The sequence below is a fragment of the Phoenix dactylifera genome, unplaced genomic scaffold, assembly GCF_009389715.1.
Source record: "Phoenix dactylifera cultivar Barhee BC4 unplaced genomic scaffold, palm_55x_up_171113_PBpolish2nd_filt_p 000188F, whole genome shotgun sequence".
Taxonomy (NCBI): Eukaryota; Viridiplantae; Streptophyta; class Magnoliopsida; order Arecales; family Arecaceae; genus Phoenix; species Phoenix dactylifera.
Genome location: NW_024067715.1, coordinates 68,778 through 91,577, shown reverse-complemented (window position 1 = coordinate 91,577; position 22,800 = coordinate 68,778). Strand labels below are relative to the sequence as shown.

Here is a 22,800-nt window from a genome sequence, read left to right as displayed (position 1 = left end):
CCATCATACACCTCAAACTAGAGCATCTTGAATCTCCTTGGCAACGACTTGTCCATGATTACCTTAGAGAATGATGGATGGGTTGTAATCTCCAAATCCTCTTCTTGGTCGGCTTGCCTTTCTCTCAGGGCTTCGATCTTGTTGTTCATTTTTTTCGATCCTTCAGTCGAGGTCTACCTCTCTCTTGGAGAGCTTTTTCAACTAGGAGGATTTACTCGGTTGAGTTGGAGGAGCGTAGTATGATGCTGGAGTTATTCTGCAACTATATAAAATGATTAGAGGGTTGCCAGTGTCCGGTTGGGGACTCTTTAATACTTGAGTTAGGCATGTTTCAAGAGGAAACATAAGAAATGAAAAAAATAGAAGTATGAAAGTAAGGTACTCGAATATCTCTTTTATCTCTGGGGTTCCTCGTGCCCGGTATTTATAGAGGCGAGGATGTGAATTTGCGTGATTAAGATTGCGCAATTCGCAAATAAGCAATTGAACTCTTCTATCTCAGCTAATCGGGATGGTTAGGATAATTTTTTTTGGATGCCTGGTGATGAGGCACTTTTTTTTCTATTGATTTGGTTGATTACAATATATCCGAGCATGTTGAGATCGTGTTGAGCTGTAATTAATTATGCTGATTATTCAGAAATTTGATTGGCCATTGATTTTATTCATTAGACATATCACCGTCTGATTGATCAGGAGTCATGGCGCATTAGAAAAGGCCGTCTCCCTGTAAGAAGCCCTCTGCCTGTTGCCATTTCTCTTTCAGCTAGGTCGCGGCCGCGGATCTTTGGCATGGAGTCTTCCGTCCGGCATACCTGTCTCAAACTGGACCTCCCCGTCGAAGACCCCAAGGTCAAAGACGCCATCTTTATAAAGGGCACCTGGTTCCCCTCCCACTTCCACCTTGCCATCACCGACGGCCTCAACGCTTGGACCTGCCGCGGTCTGTCTCTCTCTCAGAGAGATTTCTCTTCTATCATGGAATACTTCTTGGTTATGCTTCTGATGAGTATTCTCTTTATGGACAACAGCGTCGGAAGAGGAGGTGAGGCAGAGAGCAGAGCAGTGGGACCAGCCACCGGCAGAGTACGTCGCCCTGGCCGAGCGGTACCTAGGGTTTCGGCAACCGGGTTCGAAATACGGCTTCGACGATGCCGGACATGGGCAGAAAAGAGTTTGTAATCTTTTTCCTTATAGTTTGCTCCCACTTGATGATTGACATTTGCCTTTCCTGTTATAGAGTTCCTATGTTGATTGTTCGAGAAAAAGGGATTAATTTTTTATGTTGATTTTGAAACTGATTACGAACTCGATATGTTTTCTTCATACCTTGTCTTTCGTTTGAGTGCAGGTAAAAATATTGCAATTTGATAACCATTGCTAAATTGTTTACCGTCAGGGAAGTGTAAGGGTGAGCCGGTGAGGTATACTGAAATTATGAAGAGAAACAAAAGAGTGAGAGGGTGTATTTTAAGTAGATATCTTGTGGTTTTTGGACTGTTTTGGTTTTCAGTTTCTTAGTACTCTCACAACACTAGAAAAGTGAAAGAACTTGAACAGGAGCACTCTTTCCACAATTCTCCTAATAAGGTGATGGGTATTGTGGTAGGAAAGTGTGATACAAATTTGTAGATGTTTGATGCTAGCAGATACAAATTTTTTGAGTCTAAAGAGATGATACAACTAGCTGTGGGAAAGGATAGCAGGGTCTTATACTGAAACTATTTTATGCCCTGTATGGGCCATGAATCCAGAAAATAAATGGCTGCAGTTTATTTCTGGGAAAAAGTCCAGTAAAAGCAAATCCGCCAAGACTTTCTAGACTTTGCAAAGAGCAATATTTCGACGTTCTCCTCCATTAAGAAAACAATATTAAAAACTTTTAAAGGCACAATGAAGAAAGACTGATCAAGATATTCACAGAAAAACTTGGGCATCTAGCTAAGTCAAATCAAGCCACTGGACTTCGCTGAAAAATAAAATCAAGAACACTGGATATCATTAACATCATTCGCCTGTAACTTCTTGGAAATATGCATATATTACTATAGCGCTTCTTATAACTTCTAAAAGTATTGTACTTTATTTCTGACATACCATGTTGTCTGGAGGAGGAGGTGCAATTGCAAGTTCTCTAGTGGATGAGTCCCTCATTATAAAAAAAAATACTCAACACCATCGCATTACCTTGCTTCGCATCATATTTAGCTCTTGAAACATGAACCCAGGTGGCACACGATTGATCATAAATATACTACCAGAAAACAAAAAGCAAAACTAACACAATTCATTTAGTTAGGGTATTTGATCACTAATATGAATTATCTAAAGCATATTAGTTAGGGTATTGTTGTACTTCTTTCACACATTTCAGAATACAAAATTCCCATGGCGATGCGCACATAGCTAATAAGCTGAAATGAAGATCTTGATTGACATAAACAAGCATCAAAATTTAATATGAGGAAAAGAAGATTAACTACTCAAGTAAATAAAGTATTTACCAGGTTAATCAGTGTATCAAAGACATAAATCAGAAAATATATGCATTCTCTCATGTTCTTTCTATTATGAAGTAAAAAGAATTGATGCCGGACTGCAAAGGAAGAAAGAAAGGGAGAAGGAGGGAAAGAAGAGGAAGGGGAGGAAGGGAACTAGGCTTCACGCCTAGCTCTTGCTCTTGGCTTCACACCAGGGCTCAAGGAAAAAATATTACTTCATTCATAGCATACCTCATACAAACGTATGGTCCAACATATATATAAGACCCAAAATGCAAAAAAGAAACCATACAAAAAAGCTAATCTCATAAAGGCCCTCAAAGATAACAAAATACTTAAATAAGCCCAAAGGCTATCAAATAACAAAATACCTAAATAAGCCCAAAAGGCTATCAAAATAAAATAAAATCACTCTAACCACAATGAAACTGACTAGACCATTCTCCTGCGGCGACTATAGACCCGAGTGACGGGTGATATGGTACTGGTGCCCGCACTAAGAATACTTTTCTTAAATCAGTGGCTTCATTAAGCTTTTATTATACAGGATTATAGCAAAATATTATTCTCCCTTTCCTTTTGGATATATAAGTTACTGACTTTGTTGTTTTATTCTTTTGAAGCTGTCGTGGACATTTGAAAAGCAAGGTACCAAGATGGAGTGGCGTTGGAAGTGCCAACCATCATCAAATAATAAGCAAACTACATCTGAAATCCTTGATTTTCTTATGGATGCAAATATACACCTAAGTGTAAGCCATGTTGCTTTTTTTTTTTAATAAAATTTTGAAGTTTTCTTCAAATATAATTTGCATTGTTTAAATAATTGATTAATCAATTATGTACGAACTCTTGGGGTCTAAAGTGAAGCCTCTGAACTTGATTTTATTTGATGGGAATTGCTATTTGAAGTATAATGCCTTAAGTTTCACTTTAGATCTTCAACATTGCCTCTTGTGCAATTGAACAGGCGATATATGACAACTATCATCTTTTATCTTTTGATTAGTTAACATGTGAATTGGAACTTCAAGACTAATTCATTTATGATCGCTGACATATTTTTTCAAATGATTAAGAGCATTTTCATGATTCTGTGGGGAGAGTTTAGAGAGGAGGGAGGAAGGTAAATTGATAATAAAACATTATAGGGTCCACATGCCTATCCCCGACGGCGATCAGAAATAATAAGGTTAGATAATATGAGCAAGTCTTTAATAATGTGAAGTATTAGACTGATGAGGACTTCTGGAAAGGAGTGATCAAAGTTTATATAAAAGTTGAGTGTTGGGAGTTTGGGTGTTATATCTGATGTTGTAGTGGTTTGGTGCACAATGTATTATGAGAATTGCTCAGGTATGGCGTAGGAATAAAGTAATGGATTAGGAAGGGAGTTGGAATTACTTGTGGAAGGATAGTTGGTAGGGGATTGAGTTGTCTCTAATGTTACTTTGACATGTGACATGGGTGTCAAGTATGCAGAAGGGTCAGAGATGGGAACCTTCAAAATACTGGATGGAGAGACATCCATATTATGGAGATTTACCTGTAAATATGTATTGATGTATGAGTTTAATAAAACTGATAAAACATTTGCTAAATGTTAGGTTAGAATTAAAAGTTCGAGGTTTAAGTGCCAAAAGTTGATATGTAACCATGATTACATCATAGTTTGTTGATTTGAAGTGCTAAGGAGTGTCAAGCAGTGTCTAGACACATCCAAGAATCCAAATTTGAAAAATGTGGGTAACGCTGGTTGTCTTGAGATTTTATTTGAAATGTTTGGCATTGTATCTGACTCTGAAATCTAGAATGAATGGCTAATAGGTTAATGGAGAGAGTTAAATTCTATAGGAATCTATTCTTAGAGAAGTTTAATTGAGTATGAAATAAAGGAAATGGATTTCCTTCTTGAGCTAGAAAACTTTGGTTGTAGGTAAAAAAAGTGAATTTAGAATTTTAAGACAAAAGGTTATATATTATGTCATCTCATGGCTTAAAAAACAAAGGTGGGGTACATTGTTCCCAGAGAGAGAGAGAAAAATGTGGAACTCTAATAATAACTTCAATATTTAGGTTATCTCATCTTTGAATTTATCCTTGGCTTTTAGCTCTCTTTCTATATAGTCATAAATTATAACCATGTGAATTACATGAAGAATCTTAATTTTCCAATGTTAATAAGAATATACAGGGGAACATGAAGCAGTCAGATGGGAGATCTTCCATTCAAGGTTATGTCATACGAAGAATTGGATATCAAAATTTTGGATGAATATCATTCTCAAAGCCAAATTACCATGCTGATCTACTTGCAGCTGAATTTTTGATCAAGTCACCTCTTTCCTATGACCCACCATTGTCTGAATATTCTTAGGACAACTAGGTTGTGTTATATCTCCACCCCCTTATTTCGTGCCTATTCCCGATGTCACGCCCCCGGCCTGAGATCGCGAGCCGGGGGTCGCGCCAACCGCCGCACACTCGTAGGAAACTCTCCCCACGAGCATGCAAGGCATCTAAACCAAACACCTCAAATATGAAATTCTAAAATAATTTAACTGAATAAATGCAAATCTTATTCCATTGACTAACTCAAGTCATAAGGTCTCACAAGTCTAAATACGCAGCGGAATAATCATTTACCAACATGCAGAAACCTAGTTCTTAAAATAACAAAAGTCCACCAATCATAATAAATGTCCATAATAACAAATCAACTTAAATAACCCTAATTTAAGATAACTTGTGCCACAATCCTTCTAATCGCTCTCCCATTTTGAATCCCCAATAGACTAGTTCTCGAAATCTGTAAAACAACAAGAGATGGTATAATGAGCTAGACAGCCCAGTAAGTAATGAACACTCTAGCTAGATAAATCAAGCAATAATATGTGGAAAATAAATAAATATGCAGTTCCAAAGTATAAGTCAAATATTTCTTAAATTCATAAGATTCTTTTCACATATTCAAGATTCTTTCACATATTCAATTCATCTTGTCGATTCCGAACTATGACCACATGTTCCCTATGGCAGGATCATCAACACCGACTATTCTTCTTGCGGTGAGTCCTTCAGGACAGTCAATTGCCAACGTATCTGCCCCTATTGGCAGGGTCCTCAACATAGCCAGGTCGAAGTTCAGTTTGTTCTCTATTTCATATTTCAGTTATATAAAAGAAAACATACAGTGTCAAAATCAAATACCGTTCATATCTTAATTTCTTTCAATTTATTAGATTCAACTCAACAACCAGGAACTATGACCACATGTTCCCTGTGGCAGGGTCATATCACCGACTATTCTTCTTGTGGTACCAATGTATTAGCCCCCATTGGCAGGGTCCTCAACATAGCCCGACTGCAAGTCTGAATCTATTTCAGGTCATTATCTTTTCTTACATTATGTTCAGTGTTCCAAGCCGAAAAGTACAATGTCAGAGCAAGTAAATACAATTCAAATCTAAAGTAAATACGTTCAATCAGAGCCATACAATATTCTAAAAATATACATATAATCCATGCATCAAATTCGAAATCACGAATAATTCGATTCGTAAAACAGATATTTAGTTTGCCGATAAATCTAGTAAAGAAGTTACATCACTTACCTTGCGAACGCGATCCACAACAAATCCAATTAATTCCGCAAATCCCTCGCAGAACCTAATATTCAAAAACCATATTTTCTTTTAAAATTCATCACAATATATATATAAAACCTAAATTTTAGCATTCTCCCAGGGCCGACCCTGCCGAAGTGTCTAGCACCCCAGGTTCGGGTTCGGTTCCAGGTTCATACCCGTAAACCACCCTCCTTTTATTTTTTTTTCTTTCTTTTCTTTTCTTTTCTTTTTCTTTTCTTTTCTTCTTCTTCTTTCTTCTTTTCTCTTTCTTCTTTCTTCTTTTCTCTCCCGACTCCCCTCTTCTCCTTCGGTGAAACAGGGGACCCCATGACCCCCTGTCGCCGCCCCCTCTTCTCTCCTCTCGATCGAACCCAAGGCGGCCGCGGTGGCCGGCCTTGGCAGCGGCAGGAGGTGGCAGAGCAAGCTCGGCCACCTCCGGCGACTGGCGGCGGCGAACATGCCGACGGCTAGGGCATGCCGTTTTGGATCCAAATCCGGCAATCGGCCGGCCCCAACCCACAACACATCATGGCCAAGCATCAGAAGAGGAGGAGAAGAAAGCGAAGGACTCTTACCTCAGCCCCGACGAAGACCGGCGCCTCCCCCTCTCCGACGGCAATGAAGAGGAAGAAGACCCCCGTACGAACCCAATAGCCCTCTCTCTCCCTCTCACTTTCGGCGGCAACGCGAAGAAAAATCTCTCCCCCTTCTCCCTGGCGGCTCTTCTCGGTGGCCTCAAGGAGGAGAGGAAGCCCTAAAAACAGGGCTTCCTTCTTCTTCGGGATGGAAACAGTCCATCCCGTCGCCTCACGTGCCGAGGTTTTGGGACTGGGCCGTTCATTTGGACCGGGCCCAGTTCCGGGGTCTTACACCCGATGATTTAAAATTTTCACTTCTTCGCATCTTATCACATGATCTAGCCACGTCATGTTTTTGGCTTTGTTGCTTGATGACTTATTGAGGCTTTCGTTTCTTCATTCTTAACATGACGATTATATGCAAAGGCTTATTACTGAGATTATATAAAAACATTTTTTTTTGCCTTTTATGAGGCTGATATACATTACATTTGATTATTTACAACATCAGTGAAAGGAAAGGGACTGATATTTTGTTTAGTTTTGTGAACACTATAAATAAGCTGAAATACCAACCTATGGTGTCAAACTGATTCCCTGTTCAGTCCTACACTCAGATTATTGCTTCCATTTACCATGCTGCTTTGAGTCTGAGCAACACTATAAATCTGTGCTCCTTTCTTCTAGGTTTCAGACCTTATTGAATGTGAAATCAGATCATTTGAAGTCCTCAGTACATCAAGTTTGATGTCAATATCATGTGTTTCATAAGAAACAGTTTACCAACGGTTCAGCATAAATTGAACAGAAGGTTTGATTCATTTTATAACTGCAGCACTGTTAAGAAACTGTTTAATGATAATGTGAAATTCATATGTTTGTTTCTTAAAATACATTCTTCCTAGAGATCATTAATCTATAAATTCAGCTGTTATCTTGATATGCAATAACTTAACCCTGGTAGTCTCTTTTCTATGTTTATATACATTAATGTGTTTAAGTAATATCATGTAGGAAGAAGTAGTTAGAAAGACCCAGTCCTTAGAGAAACTGAAAGCAGAAGCTGAGAGATGCTTATTACAAAGTGAGAAATTTAACAATGAGAAAGCTGAATTTGAATCTGCAGTCTATTCAAAGGTATGTTATGGTGTCCCACAATCTACACTCATTTGTTTTAAATGTATGTTACTTAAACATAGTTAACCATAGTTGTCAACATTTTTTTGAAACTTTTCATTTTCGTTCTCCGCTCTACAGTTGGCTGCACTCTTTTGCACATAATCTAAAGTATATTTTGCTCAGCAGTTGATGTACTTTCTTATATTTCTTGCCTTTCAATTTTATATTGTGTTTAAAGGATTATATCTGAACTATTTTATTTAATTTTGTAAAACCTAATACTTCATTGAAAGTCAAGTTGCATTTACTGAAATGAAAGAGGGTGGACTTGCCATAACTTGTTTCTGGTAGTTTCTACCTTCTTGAAACCTTATTCTTATTGTATGGTAGATCTACATGCTCCTATTTACATGCTGAATCTAGGAAAATCCTTTTACACTTTATCTATCAGTTGGGAACTTCTAGTAGCTTTGACTCATTTCTTTCGATTGTGACTTCAACAACCTGGTCATTGTATATACTGATATGGAATAAACCTTAACATCAAGGCATCTTCAACTTTTGTACTGTGTGATGTGGTTAACGTGATTTACATGATCAGCCCATTCTTAGTCTTGCAAATTGATCGGTAGATGATAACTCAAACAGTAAGTGTGCAATCAATAGATGTTTGCTCCTTGTTGCTGACCATGTCCAAATGCACAAATGTTTTTTGATTTTTAAAATTAATTTTACTCAAAGATAATTTTAAAATAATAAATAAGTAAAATCTGGGAAATATTGGTAGCATGTTTATACTTGTAATGTACACACACTACCAAATTTTCGCAAATTATGGGGTTAATAAAGATGTGCTCAAGTTCCGCCTTAGCCTAGGCCTAAAAATTAAAAAATTTAAAGGCAACCTGGTGCAAATGCTTCCATTTGGGTTGATTTTTTATATGATGTACATGCAGCACCAAAAACATAATAAGAAACCCAAAACCAGAGTATAAAGGCCAAAAAAGGGCTGTATCAAGCATGTCTGAGACATATTTATGTGTCCTCCTTGATACCCTTCATCAGCATGATCCTATATTGGGCACACACCATGACCACTCTTGGTTTGGACAAGTTCGATCATCACTTTTTTATCTTAATTTTTCTACTCTTTGTTTTTACAATTTTCCATCCTAAATTTTGTATTCAACTGAACTACTCTAAGCATATTTCCTTTTTGATTATCCAAGCAAACACCCATATAAATAGAATACCATTTTATTTCATTATCTTAGTCTAGTGTGTATTTTATTCTAAAAAAGAGAAAAATATAAGAAACATATATTGATTTGTAATTAGTAAACACAATCAAGATTGCAGCTTGCCCACTATCATGACAAAGCTTAGACAAAAATAACATGGATTAGATCATTAATATTGACCTTAGAAAATGCTTGAAAACATTGAGCACATATACTTTTAAACAAAAGAAAAGATAAAAGAAATGTTCCAATACTGAAATCAACTGAAACTTCTCTGAAATTGGCCGAAATTGACTGAAACTGAAAATTTTACTCGGTTTCGGCTGAATCTTCAAACCTTGATTATATAGTAGAAGGAAGACTGAGCTCCACCCATGTTGATGTCAGGACAAAAAATTTTAGTTCCTTGATAATCCTTCCACATGTGGATCTTAAATGTGATGCAAATACATATCATTCTCATGTTTATACTAAGTTTTAAAGTTTCTTAGGTTCTGTTTGGTATAAGTGAAGTTTCTTGTTTTTGATTTTTAAAAACTAAAACACAAAAATAGAGGCAGAAAACCTGTTTGGTAGAGTAATTTCTGTTTTTTTTGTTTTGAAAAAAAAACTCTAGCTTGTTTTTAAAAAAATAAAAGCTGTTGAAAATGGCCTTCACTTTTTTTGAAAAGAGAAATGGATTCTATTTTACATCGTTGCAACCATAGTATCACCACATACACCGCCGCCACTACCACTCTCCTATTGCCGCCACCGCCACGATCACTATTGCCACCACAATCATTCCACAACTGCCACCATCACCGCCACCGCCATCACCTCCACTACTACCATTGCCTCCACTACCACGGGCACCACCACTCACCATCATGGCACATGCCACCAGTACTGCCATTATGTTATTCAAAACAATGAACTATACTAAACATATTTACATATTTTTTTAAGTTAGAAAAATAAACATAGTTTTAGTTTCCAGATTTTAAAAAAATAGAAAACTAGTCATGATGCCAAACACAACCTTAGTTTTTTTATAAGCTTTTTTATTTTGGCTTGTCCTATTAAAGAGCTCTATTGTAGCCAATCTGAAAAATAGTTATTTTAGCAGAAAAACAATGGGATTGACGTTGTGACCCTTTCACAAGAGTCATTTAAGGGTTGTTTGCTTGCTTGCGATGGGGGCAGGTTTCTTAGAATGTAATTACTTATATAAAAATAAGGGTTTTTTGCATGGATACCCTTCTAAATATCAGATTTTGCGTGAATACCCTTCCAAAATTGATATTTGCATGTATACCCTCGTAAAATACTTGTTTTGCTATTCTACCCTTTTTTTATTCTTATTTTTGCATATATACCCATGCCATCTAATGCCGTTAAAAAATTAACGGTTTCAAATTAAAATGACTAAAATACCCTTAATGGGTAGGAGTGCAAATAAAAAATTTTATAAGGGTATACAATTAAATAGTAACTTTATAAGGATATTCATATAATTTTCTATATTTAGAAGGGTATATACGCAAAAAAAATTGGTTGTATCTAGATTTACCTCCTGCAATTAATTTAATGATGGGATTAATATCATGGACAGTGAGACTACCGACTAAAGGTTTTCAATCATCTTAGTTTTTGTGACTTTGACATGTTGACTAACCCTGAGACTCACCTATTTTCTGCATGTATCAGATTGCAGCTGATAGTTGAAGAGTTGACAGAAAGACCATATATATTGATGGCATACATGATTTATTTTTTAATTCATACATCTCCTTAATCAATTCTTCAGAATTTTTTTTTTGTTTATCCGAGAATGATTCTGCTTTTAATCTCCTTAGGAGTATCAGAAGAAAAAAAAGGTCATATTTCAAAATTCTGAAAAGAGATGATCAGAAATATCCTGTTTTCCAGCCAAAAAACTTAACATTTTATGAACCAGACTATCAGTATTAAGGGCTATATATGGACTAATATGAGAAAAATATCGGTCATCAGAAAGATCAGGCAAGAACAAGGCATTGGTTAAAAAGAAAATAATAGAAAATCGATCTTTTTGGGGTTAAAAGAAAAGTGATCTTTCAACAAATCTTAAAAACTCTAAATCAATCACAACTCTCACAAACACGATGATGGATGGATTAGGATAGAATTCATGTCATAATAAAAATCTACCAATTTGCCCGAGCAATCACATATTACAAGAAATTAAGATACGATAAATCATGAGAATTCAAATACAGAAATCAAAGCAGATCGAGTTCGTATCATGGCATTACAAACCTGGCTGCGTAATTTGAAAATTTGTATGCAACAATCCAACTCTGATGTGCTGAAAATTCCTGCAAAACACACGGTAACACAATATCACGTTTTAAAGATCCATACAAACAGTTCTGATTATTTCAGCAATGGTTGTTCTTTCCTGGGGGGATTGGTTATAAGGGCCAGATTCAGCAAGATTTAAGATTTGAAAAGAGCCTAATAGAAGCGAGCTATCTTACCAATCAAGGACAGTCTTCTGCAAAACTCCATGATCTTTAAGTTTGTGGAAGATGATTTCATAACTTGTGAATAGTCCAAGAAGCTTGCAGTAGATTCTCTTGGTCCAAAAACAGTAGAAGTCCCTTCATACTAGTTGGCACGCTGTACTCGACACCCAGAATCGGGCCCTTATCCTATCAAGCACAGGTCACTTCATGTTCTGATTCTTTTGAACGCTTGACCCATCCTAAAGCAGTAAAGTGATCACAGTGTGGTTCATTCTTATCAAAAGCATGCTGCTGAAACTGTGATCTTATCCCTAAAAGCATCATTATATGCACTAATGATAAGAATCTCCACTAAGAATCCATAAAGTGAAAGGCGTAGAGCAACCTCCCTCCGTTCTTTCTTAACATCCAACTAAGAAAAGATCTGCGCACAGGGCACTCGAAAATTTAAAATCCTGTTCAGAATGCTCTGGACCAGGAAAAGGGAAGCATCATTACAACACCCTACAAAACTAGGAAAGGTGGCCCCTTTTTTTTGAAAAAAAAAGAAAAAACGAACCACATTACCAAGGCAGTCCAATCTCCCAGCTCAAAACAATCTAAAGAAAGAAAAAGAAGTGGAAAGTAATCCCCACTCCCAAACCCAGCAGTCCAAGAAAGAAAGCAAGCAAAGAAGCAAGAACAATACCAACCAGTCTTGGAGAGAGAGAGAGAGAGAGAAGAAAAAGAGGAGTTGAGATGGCTGTGTACCGATTCAGCAACACGGTGATCGGATACTTGAACCTTTTGATGCTACTGGCGTCGATTCCGATCATCGGAGGGGGGGCTGTGGCTGGCACGGAGCTCGGCGACGTGCGAGTTGTCGCTGCAGACGCCGCTGCTGGTGCTGGGTTTCGTGGTGGGGAAGCCGGACGCCGGGGGGGAAGCCCGCGGGGGGTGGGGAAGCCGCCTGGGGGGTGGGGGGTGCCGGGGGTGGGGAAGCCGGGCCCGGGGGTGTGGAGGTGGAAGAGAGTGGGTAATAATGTCATTTCATATTTTAATTTTATTTTTAATTAATATAAATACGATTTTTTTAAACACCGTTAGAACAACCGTTATATTTAGAAGGGTATCTATGCAAAAAATCATAAAAATAATTATATAATATATAAAAAGGGCAGCCCGATGCACGACACTCCTACTATTGAGGGCTCTAGGAATGGTCAAGTGTACACAGCCTTAGGCCCTGTTTGGGGGAGCTATTGGCAGTAGAGCTATTGGAAGTAGAGCTGTTGGAAGTAGAGCTGTCTGAAGTAGAGCTGTTATAAAAAGCTGTTTGTTGTTTGGTAACTATATTTTTAAAGTGCTGTGGCACTTTAACATATATTTAGTAAACAAACTGAGAAAGTACTTTTATATGACAAAATTACCATAAAGGACATTGCATAGTATTATACAATAGAGCATGATAAAACATAACATATATTAATACATAATATACGATATAGTATAATATTACTGTAATATAAAATATTATTATTATAATATAGTAATATGATATTGCATAGCATAGCATAATGGTAATATAATTATTAGAGTAAATTAATTTTCGATAATATAACATAATATTAAATTATTTAACATAACATATTAATGTATTATGATATAATGTAATATATATTATATTTATAGTATAATACAATAATAAATGTATAAAATATTATAATTATTAGTATTAATTAATTTCTCATAATATAACATAATATTAAATTATTTAAAATAACATATTAATGTATTATGAAACAGGGCCGGGGGGAGGGGGGGCGGGTCGGTTGGGAGAGGAACAGGTGGTGAGGAACCTTTTTGGGGGAGGAATTTTTTTTTTACATGGGGGTATTTTGGTCAAAAATACAGCTTTACGAAAAAGCTGAAAACAGCATTTTCGGAAAGCTCCAAATTGGAGCTTCCTTCCAAAAGCTGTTTTCAGCTTCCCGCAAAAGCTGAAACAGCTTTTCAAAAAATTTACCAAACACCATTTTTTAGCTAAAAGTACTTTTGGAGGGCCAGAAAGTGCTTTTTGGCCCTCCAAAAGCTCCCCCAAATAGGGCCTTACTCCTTTATGTGAAGAGGCTGTTTCTATATTTCAAAACCATAACCTCCACATCAAAATGGAGCAACTTGATCGTTGCACCAAAGTTCACCCTCAATTATATAGAATATAATACTATATAATTATAATATAATAACATGTTATTTATTGTTATATTAATATAACAATTATGATTATCATATTATTTAATTATAATAGCTATTATAATATGATAATAATTGTTATAATACTATCTAGTTATTATCTCAAGTATTCCTAAAAGCAAATAGAATGGATCTTTGGTCATCCTGATGTGGATGTGAAAACTATCTAGCATATTCAAATCCTTTATGATAACCTATTAAGGGTATTAAACATTATTTCTGTAACAGATATGTAATGCCATTATATGCGACTTTAGGCTTATGTGGGCTACTCTACATATTTGACAAAGGTACCAGGTATACCCAAGCTTAAGGTAGAACTCTTGTGTGTTTTGAAACAAAGGAGAAGTGAGATGAGTTAGCATAGTTATTAATACATGTTTTTAAGTCCACGAGAACATAAACAAACATGCGTACATATGGATAAATAAATACATGTATTAATATTTGTGTTTATCTGCCATTGCTGGTCCCTAGCCCGGATAAGAAAGGTGGAGAGCTGGCATTAGGTCAATTGCATGTCATAGAAAGCATGTCAGACCATAAAATGGATCCAAAGTTGATAATTGTAGGTCTATGCATGCATTCATACATGTATGTATGCATATGTTTTCATGTATATATTTATGTGTTTATTAGAACTAGAATCTTTTTGGTGCAACATATTTAATGATATCTTTACCTTGGGAATATTATTCATGATCCACAATGTTTGAAATGCCTAAAAAGTGATAGGAAAATCTTTTGATGCTCCAATACCCAGAAACTGATAAATGTTCTGGAGTTTCAATGCCCATTATCAGTTGTCCATAAGATAGATGGTAGAATAAAGCTAGGTTAAGGTCAGCCATATAATTTGAGAATCCTCACCATTTTGGATGAAGCATGTTATAGATGATTTTAGTTGCTTCCAGACCATTTAGGCCCTATTTGGGAGAGCTTTTGGAGGGCCAAAAAGTACTTTCTGCCCCTCCAAAAGTACTTTTGGATGAAAAAAGGTGTTTAGTAAAAATTTTAAAAAGCTGTTTCAGCTTTTCCAGAAAGCTAAAAATAACTTTTGGAGAGAAGTTCCAATTTAGAGCTTTCCGAAGAAGCTGTTTTTAGCTTTGTTGGAAAGCCATATTTTTGACAAAAATACCCTCCATTTAAAAGTGCCCTTTTTCCTCCCACGCCGCCTCTTCCTCTCCCACCCATCCCCCTCCCTCCCCCTCTTCAGTGCCACCCTCGCACGGCCGCACCCCCCTCCCCGCGACGCCCTCCGCCTCTTCTCCCTCCTCTGCCGCTCCCTCTCCCCCGCCGCCGCCCCTGACGCCCTCCGCCTCTTCTCCCTCCGCCGCCGCCCCCGACGCCCTTCGCTGCCTCCGACGCCCTCCGCCTCTTCTCCCTCCTTCTCTGCCGCTCCCTCTCCCCCGCCGCCACCCCCAACGCCCTCTTCCTCTTCTCCCTCCTCCGCCACTCCCTCTCCCCCGCCGCCGCCCCCGACGCCCTCCGCCTCTTTTTCCTCCCCTGTCGCATCTCCCTCGACCGCATCTCCCCCGACCGCATCTCCCTCAGGCTTCGCCACCCACCCTCCCGCCGTCGCGCCGCCAGGAGCCTGATCGCCCCTTCCATGACCGCGCGGGAGAAGTGAAGCAAGGGAGGAAGAAGGGAAAGGGGAAGAGAAGAAAGAAAGAAAGAAGCAAAGAGAGGAGAAGCTTCGGGAAAGAAGGAGAAGAAAGAAGAGAAGGAAAAGAAAAGAAAAAGAAGAAAAGAAAAATAAAAGAAAAGAAAAAAAGAAAAGGAAAGGAAAAGAAAAAATAAAGAAGAATAAATAAATAAATAAAAATAAATATTCGTAATTGTTTGACTAATTTTATCATCTAAGAAATTTGTTAGAGAGATAAATAGTCGGGGTAAAATATTTTACACTTTTATTATTGTATTATACTATAAAAATAATATTATATTACATTATATCATAATATATTAATATATTATGTTAAATAATTTAATATTATGTTATATTATGAAAAATTAATTTACGCCAATAATTATAATATTTTATATATTTATTACTGTATTATATTATAAATTTACGGGTCGTGGCGCGCGGCCAGCCCGTGGGGCGGACGGGCTTGGCCGTGGGGTAGCCGGGCCTCTGCCAGCCGCAGGACCGAGGAGGCGAGCCGCAGCGAAGCCCCCATGACAGCCGGTCGTGGGGTGCTCTTTTGGGCGGCGACGTGCGCCCGCGATGGTGGTGGGCGAGCCGCCTCGGCTCTCTTCCGCTGAGACTGTTGCAGGCGCTGCTGGCCGGCCGCGGCCGCCACTAGCCTCGGCCCAGCCTCCTCCCGCAGCCGCTGAGGCCTGGCCTCCTCCCGCGGCCGCCGAGGCCCGGCCCCCTTTCGGCGCCGCCGTCCTTGCGGGAGGAGAAGAAATGAGAAGGGAAGAGAGGAAGGAGAAGAGGAGAAAAAAGAAACCGCGGGAAGAGAGGAAATGAGAAGAAGGGAAGAGAGGAAGGAGAAGAAGAGAAGAAAAAAGAAAAGAAAAAGAAAAGAAAAAAAAAGAAGAAAAAACAGAAAAGGAAAGAAAAAAAAGAAAAGAAAAAATAAATAAGTAAATAAATAAATAAATACATAAATAAATATGTATATAAATGAACAAATAAATAAATAAATAAATATATTTCAATGAAATAAAATAATAAATAAAAATATTAGTAATTATTTAACTAGTTTTATCACCTAGCTAGAAAATTTGTTAGAGAGATAAATGGTCATTAGAAGGGTGAAAAATTAATTTACAATAATAATCATAATATTTTATATATTTATTATTGTATTATGCTATAAATATAATATTATATTACATTATATCATAATACATTGATATGTTATATTAAATAATTTAATATTATGTTAAATTATTATCCTATAGTATACAATGTTATAGTACTATATTATAATAATATTATATTACATTACATTAATATTATACTATATCATATATTTATGTATTAATACATAATATATTTTATTATACTTTGTTGTATAATACTAGTGATATCTTTTATGGTTAATTTGTCATACAAAAGTACTTTCTTAGTTTGTTGACCAAACACATGTTAAAGCACCACAGCACTTTAGAAATATAGTTACCAAACAGCAAACAGCTTTTTATAAAAGCTCTACTTCAGACAGCTCTACTTCCAACAGCTCTACTTCCAAAAGCTCTACTGCCAACAACTGGGGCCTTATACAAATCATTATACCTTTCCACTGAAAGCTGCCCCTGAATTTGGGTACCAAAATGCACAGTGGGCAACTAAGACAACACATAACCATGAAACTTTCTGTGCAATGCTTAATCATACGCTCAAATGCAGCTGTATGGAATTTTAGATTCAATGATCTAATCAAACAGTATAAACCATTATATCCTATCATTGTAAAATTTTAGTCTTCATGACTATTGGATGTTAATAAAAATATAGACAGTTGAGTTCATTTACAAAAGAATACATTTGAATTTTGATCTTTTGGTATTCTATGTATTGCTGATCATGATTAATGTTGTTAATTTTCAATATGAATTATTTTGCACTGGTAAGATATGGCTTAAATCCTGCTGATAAGATTATAACTCCATGCTCTCTCTCTCTCTCTGCATATATGTGTGTGTGTCTGGAAGGTAAAGACCTCTTAAAAATGATATAAGGCTGTATAACAAAGACCACGGATACCTAATAAGGAGCAGAGCTTGGATTTGTTTGTGGTGGTAAAATATGATATGCAATATAGTTATCAAAATCTGAGTGGTAGTGGCTAGAGGATTTGAGTAGTCTTGCTTGATCAAATGATCCAAACCTTCAATGCTTGAATGGAAGACCTGTACCTCTAAGAGGATGAGAGTTGCACAAATGTGATGCATGTTGCTTGTGTGTGCATACCTGCATATGTACATGCTCCAGTGCAAGTACAGTCACCTCCTATTCATGCCTTCTGTTGTATAATTCATGATTGTTAACCTCAAGTGTGATTGCGATGTAATATGAAAATGACATTGAGAAGGTGTTTTTGTGATAGATGCTTATACTTGCATAAAAGAGATTTAGGAATTGTTGGATGGACCAAGATTAAATTATTACATGTACTATCCTTGCTAACTAGCAGTTAATAGGGTATGATAAATTTATTATATCACGTTGAAACTTGGCAATGGACAAACAATTATACATCTATGTATGAAGAAGTTTAACTGCATACTTGAAAATGCTTTTTAATCTATTTCGTGACCTAGCCAACTTTTGACTGCAGTCTACTAAGAAACAAATATGTCTAGAATAATGAAAGGAAGATTTGACAGAATCAGAGACTTAAATGGGTTAATTCATGAGTCAATGCAAAAATAATCAAATAACAAATTTGAATAATACACAATTAGAAGTTCTTGGATGATCTTGCCCCTAGTTCTAGTTATGAGGGTGGGTGATACATGGATGTAGAACATCCAATACACATTTGCTGAACGCCTGATACACTTATTCTAGTTTGTTTAGACTACTTTCCATAGGGCAAAACCGTTGAGGAATCCCTAAATGTGTCTTATTCTGCTAAAAGAACAAATATACCTTTTTCCTGCTAAATCAGTAATTAAGTGATTTTGTTATGCAAAATTCACTTTTATTTTGGTTTTTATTGCCATTTACTTAAGACCATAGTCAGCATTATGGGAAATGAATTAGGGAAAAAACATTACAAAAGCGGGAAGTGGAAAATGACAGTTTCAACATTTCTTAAAGTAGGAAATGGGAAATGTTACAGAAAAATATTAAAAAATTTATAAATATTAATAAATAATTAGAAAGAAACTAGAAACAAATAACTTGGTATTGGAAAAGAAACAAAAGAAGTAGATTATTGTGTTTGATGGTTTTAGGTGGGCAGTTGGACCACAACAACTATGGGCCCGTGCAATCCTATCTTCTCTTCCATGCCCCGGCCTCCTCCAATCCCTCTGCATGTAACTGATCCGTATCTCTTTCCTCTCTCCCAACCCAATCCCATTCAGATCTGGTTTTAAACCTCATTCTTTATCTTCTCAATCTAATTTGATTTAGTTCTAATCAAAGGAAATTTGATTTGGTTTAAAATCTCATTTTGTATCCTCAGATTATAATTAGATTTAATTTTAAAGAAAATCTGTTTGGAGAAAGTTCATGGTCTTTTGGAGTCCAATCAAATGGTTAATGTAAATCCAATTATGTAAAACATGATAAGGAGTAAATCATAAAAAAATTGAGATGGCAGGGATATGGTGTATTACTTTTCTATAGAGCGCGAACTTTGCTTTCCTCAAGATACGCTTCCCTTTGATTTTGCAATTCGGTTTCCTGAGAAACTAATTTTTGAGTGGGAAACACATTTGCTGGCAACTTGCTTAAGATGTTAATGTAGATGAGGAAGTAGCCCACCATTTGAATTCAACAAAAATACTTGAAAATTCAAATTCCTCAAGGAGAAAACATTGACTTCTCAATTTTAGTTCAAATCCAATTTTTGGCATTGGCTCAAAATTACAACTTTGAATACAATGATACTTCTCAAATCATAAGATCTTGTAAATTAAGTAAACTTTACTAAAATTCAAAGCTCTGGTAAGAAAGATGTTTTACATGTGTTTAAGACACATTGAAACTAACCTAAACAACACTTAGCGGTTTAATAAAATGGCTTACTTCCATGTTTTCGCATGCATTTGAATATATGGTTATTTTCTAAGTATAAATTGGGTTTACATGGGTACTTGAACCGATGCTTGCTGCATTCTTGGAATATGTTGAGGATGTTGAATCCAGACCTTTGTAGTGATCTTTTTCGCTAACACATGGAAAGGTGGTGCCATACAAAGGGCGTCCAAGTGCACGAGGCTCCTGCAACTGCAGTGTCTAGGGTGGGTTAGATATGTGCAGCCTTATCTCCATATTATAGAGAGGTTATTTTTGTGTTTCGAACACCGTGAGACATAGGTCACAATGGAGCAACTTTACCCTTGCGCCAGGGCCCGCCCTCACAAAGGTGGTGTCATATGCAAAAAAATTTATATTAAAGTTCCATCTTATACCTATAATTTCAATCATGTCAATCCTTGTGATATTTCAAATTTAGATGACGAATAATTATTAGACTTAGATCTTGCATTTGTCTAGTTTAGCTATGGGCGATGTCTGCATATTTTTTTTCATTTTCTCAGTGAAGCAGGTGAGTGCTCCCTCCATTTTCCTTAAAAAAAAATTTGGGAGACTGAACTTAACCAAAATTTAATATTTGCTTAATCATAGCATAACAATACTAGAGATTTTTTTGTCATTTGAGTATAAATGCTCATGATTTTAGCATTTTTTTTGCTTTATTGATACTTAGGTAATGCAATACCCATGCAAGGTATAGTTACTCATGTTTTACATGCTGATGTGGCCTAGTCGCATCAGTAAATTAAATCAAAATTTAAAAAAAAAAATCTGTCTCCCTTCTATCCTTCCCCACCTATGGTGACTCCATGGTCCTTTGCTTCTTCACCTTGCCTATGTCTGTCTTGGTCTCATCTTTTCCGTCACCCCTCCATCTCATCAAGAAAGATTATCTAGCAGTGCTGATGGCAGACTAGAGACAAAAGGAGCAAACATAGAGGGCAACGGTGATGACCTTGAAGGCAGTTGACATTGATAGCAACAAGGACATCAAGGCCAAGGCCACGGCAGCAAGAGAAGGCACCATCAACATCATGGCTGCCAGGATTCTTGAGCTCATGGCAATGGCTATTGAGATTGATGAGAAGCGGGGCATTCTCTCCTCTGCTCGATGATACTCATCCCACCCTGGCCTCGCTACTGTAGGCTGCCTGATCTACTTCGTCAGCTAGGTGGACAGACATGATATTCCTTCGCCCCAACCCTCTTCCACCGTAAAACATTCACTGCCATGGTGATCATTAAGAAGATTTACCTCACCAAATTGGCATGATCTGATGGCTGGTGCATGATGGATACTGGTGGAGGCCCCAAAATGGAGGTATGGTGCCTGGGCTTGGCAGCTGCAGGTGGCATGTTATACATGATTGGAAGTTTGAGAGTTGGGAGCCAGGGGAGAGGCTGTGCCAGTGAGGGGCAATGGAGGTGGGGGGCAGGTTGGAGGTGCTCTATAGCTGACATGGTAGGGCCAAACCGGGGCACCATGTCAGCGCATAAATTTTAGAGTACATGTTGGATGCTAATGATTTTAGCATTTTTAACATTTATTAATAATTTGACATGTCCAAGTCAATATAGGGCTAAACTCATCCAAGTTTCTCATCCGAAACAGTTTTGGCATTAACAATCTAACCACCACTCTCAAGTTTCCAAACCATGACAAGAAGCATGACTCTCTTTGAACTGATATAATCAATGCTAGAAAGAATTACTGTAAAATCTACTCTTTATGGCAATTTTCACGATCTTTATTGAAGGGAAAACAGATATAGCAATAACATGAGTTCAGGTTGTCCACTTGCAATGCATAGTGGTGGTGTAATTTTCAGTTATATTTCGATACTGTCTGGTAGAAGCAAGTATTCGGTTGCAAGCTATGACTTTACAGTAGTCACGATGAGCTTAAATGCATTAGTACAACCTTTTATTTCATTTGTATAGATCTCCAAATCACATTCTTCTTCCTGCTGCATCTAAGATGGACAGTTTAGTTGTCTCGTATCATAGGATGTAAGATCCTGATTGGATATGTCAGATTTCATTTCAGAAAATATTCAAAGAACAAGCCCTGATAGGTGGCCATGTAGTTCCAGCTCCTGTCCTTGTATAACCCATTAGCTTAGTATGTGGTTCCTGTCAGACAATTGCTGAGTTGCAACCATTTATGACAGCCGGGATCTGCTAGACCGCTTGAAGGGAAACATTTTCCCCTAGAACAGTGAGGATGCTGTTTAATCCATCACAGCCATCCTTTTGGCCCAGAATATTGAGGATGTTGTTTGGTCCATCATAACCATCCAATCAGCTTGATTGCAGGGGAGATACATGGCAAAGTCAGTGACTTCAAAAAGTACTGTTGTACCTTTTTGACACAGTCAAGTCATATGGATGACTATGATGGATCGAACAGCATACTCACTAAAACTGATACAAACTTCAAACAAAAGAAAGAAAGAAGAAATAAGCAAACCAGTCAACTCACACCCCTGCACTCTCAGATCAAGTAAACTTATGCAGCATCCTTTCAAGTGTGCATAGTTTCATAGCATATTGTTGCTTTAATTCACATTTCCTTCAAGATTATTTTCTTCAACATGTTATTTTTTTATTCTGCTTCTAGTTTGTTGCTGTCTTGAACTCAAAGAAGGCCAAACTGAGAGAGCTGAGGGATCGGATATCAAAACTGGAAGCCACGGGGAAATCTTCCAAGGAAGAAGATGATTCCACCGATAAAACAGAGACCTTTGATGAAGGTAGTGATGGAGGAAACTGGTGATGATATTTCTTGTACTTCGGAGAACATTGCCATTTCTTCAAAGGGCAGAAAGAGGACACGGAAGTAGTTTTATTCTGCACAACAATCAAAGCATGTCAGTTATCCATCATTTTGTACAAAATTTTACGCATTCACTCTCTCATGAGCTTGGTTTTTCAGAGAGTTGTGTTAGAGATTCTTACCTGGTTATAGTGGATTGTTTGGTTCAGGTAGGGTCAGAGTAGGTCGAGTAAATGCTTTGCTCAGATTTTGTTTAGATTAAAGCCAAGGTGGGTCTGATCGAGGTTTTGTTAACCTGATGTTTTAGCAGTAGGAATTGATGTCCAATTTACTTGCGCTTAGGCTTGGGACGTAGTGCTTTTAATCAACGGGGGTAAGTTCATTGCAGTTATAATAGAGCAAGTTACATGATGCTGGATTAGATAATATTCATAGTTGCCAGGCTGTTTTGGCTAAAGTTGCATCCATGGTTCAAAAACTGGATACCCAAGATCCGGTAAGTTAATGCCA

At 37.2% G+C, this 22,800-nt stretch overlaps 1 protein-coding gene across 1 annotated transcript; it reads left to right on the top strand.

Annotated features, from left to right (window-relative positions):
• The first annotated feature begins 686 nt into the window (after positions 1 to 686).
• LOC103697127 (DNA repair protein XRCC4) lies at positions 687 to 22,581 on the top strand. The gene is made up of 5 exons (XM_008778923.4): positions 687 to 943; positions 1,032 to 1,174; positions 3,125 to 3,253; positions 7,723 to 7,845; positions 22,135 to 22,581. Exons 1-5 carry the CDS (start codon positions 793 to 795, stop codon positions 22,288 to 22,290), a joined length of 702 nt encoding a protein of 233 aa, XP_008777145.1. The 5' UTR covers positions 687 to 792; the 3' UTR covers positions 22,291 to 22,581.
• The last annotated feature ends 219 nt before the right edge of the window (positions 22,582 to 22,800 follow it).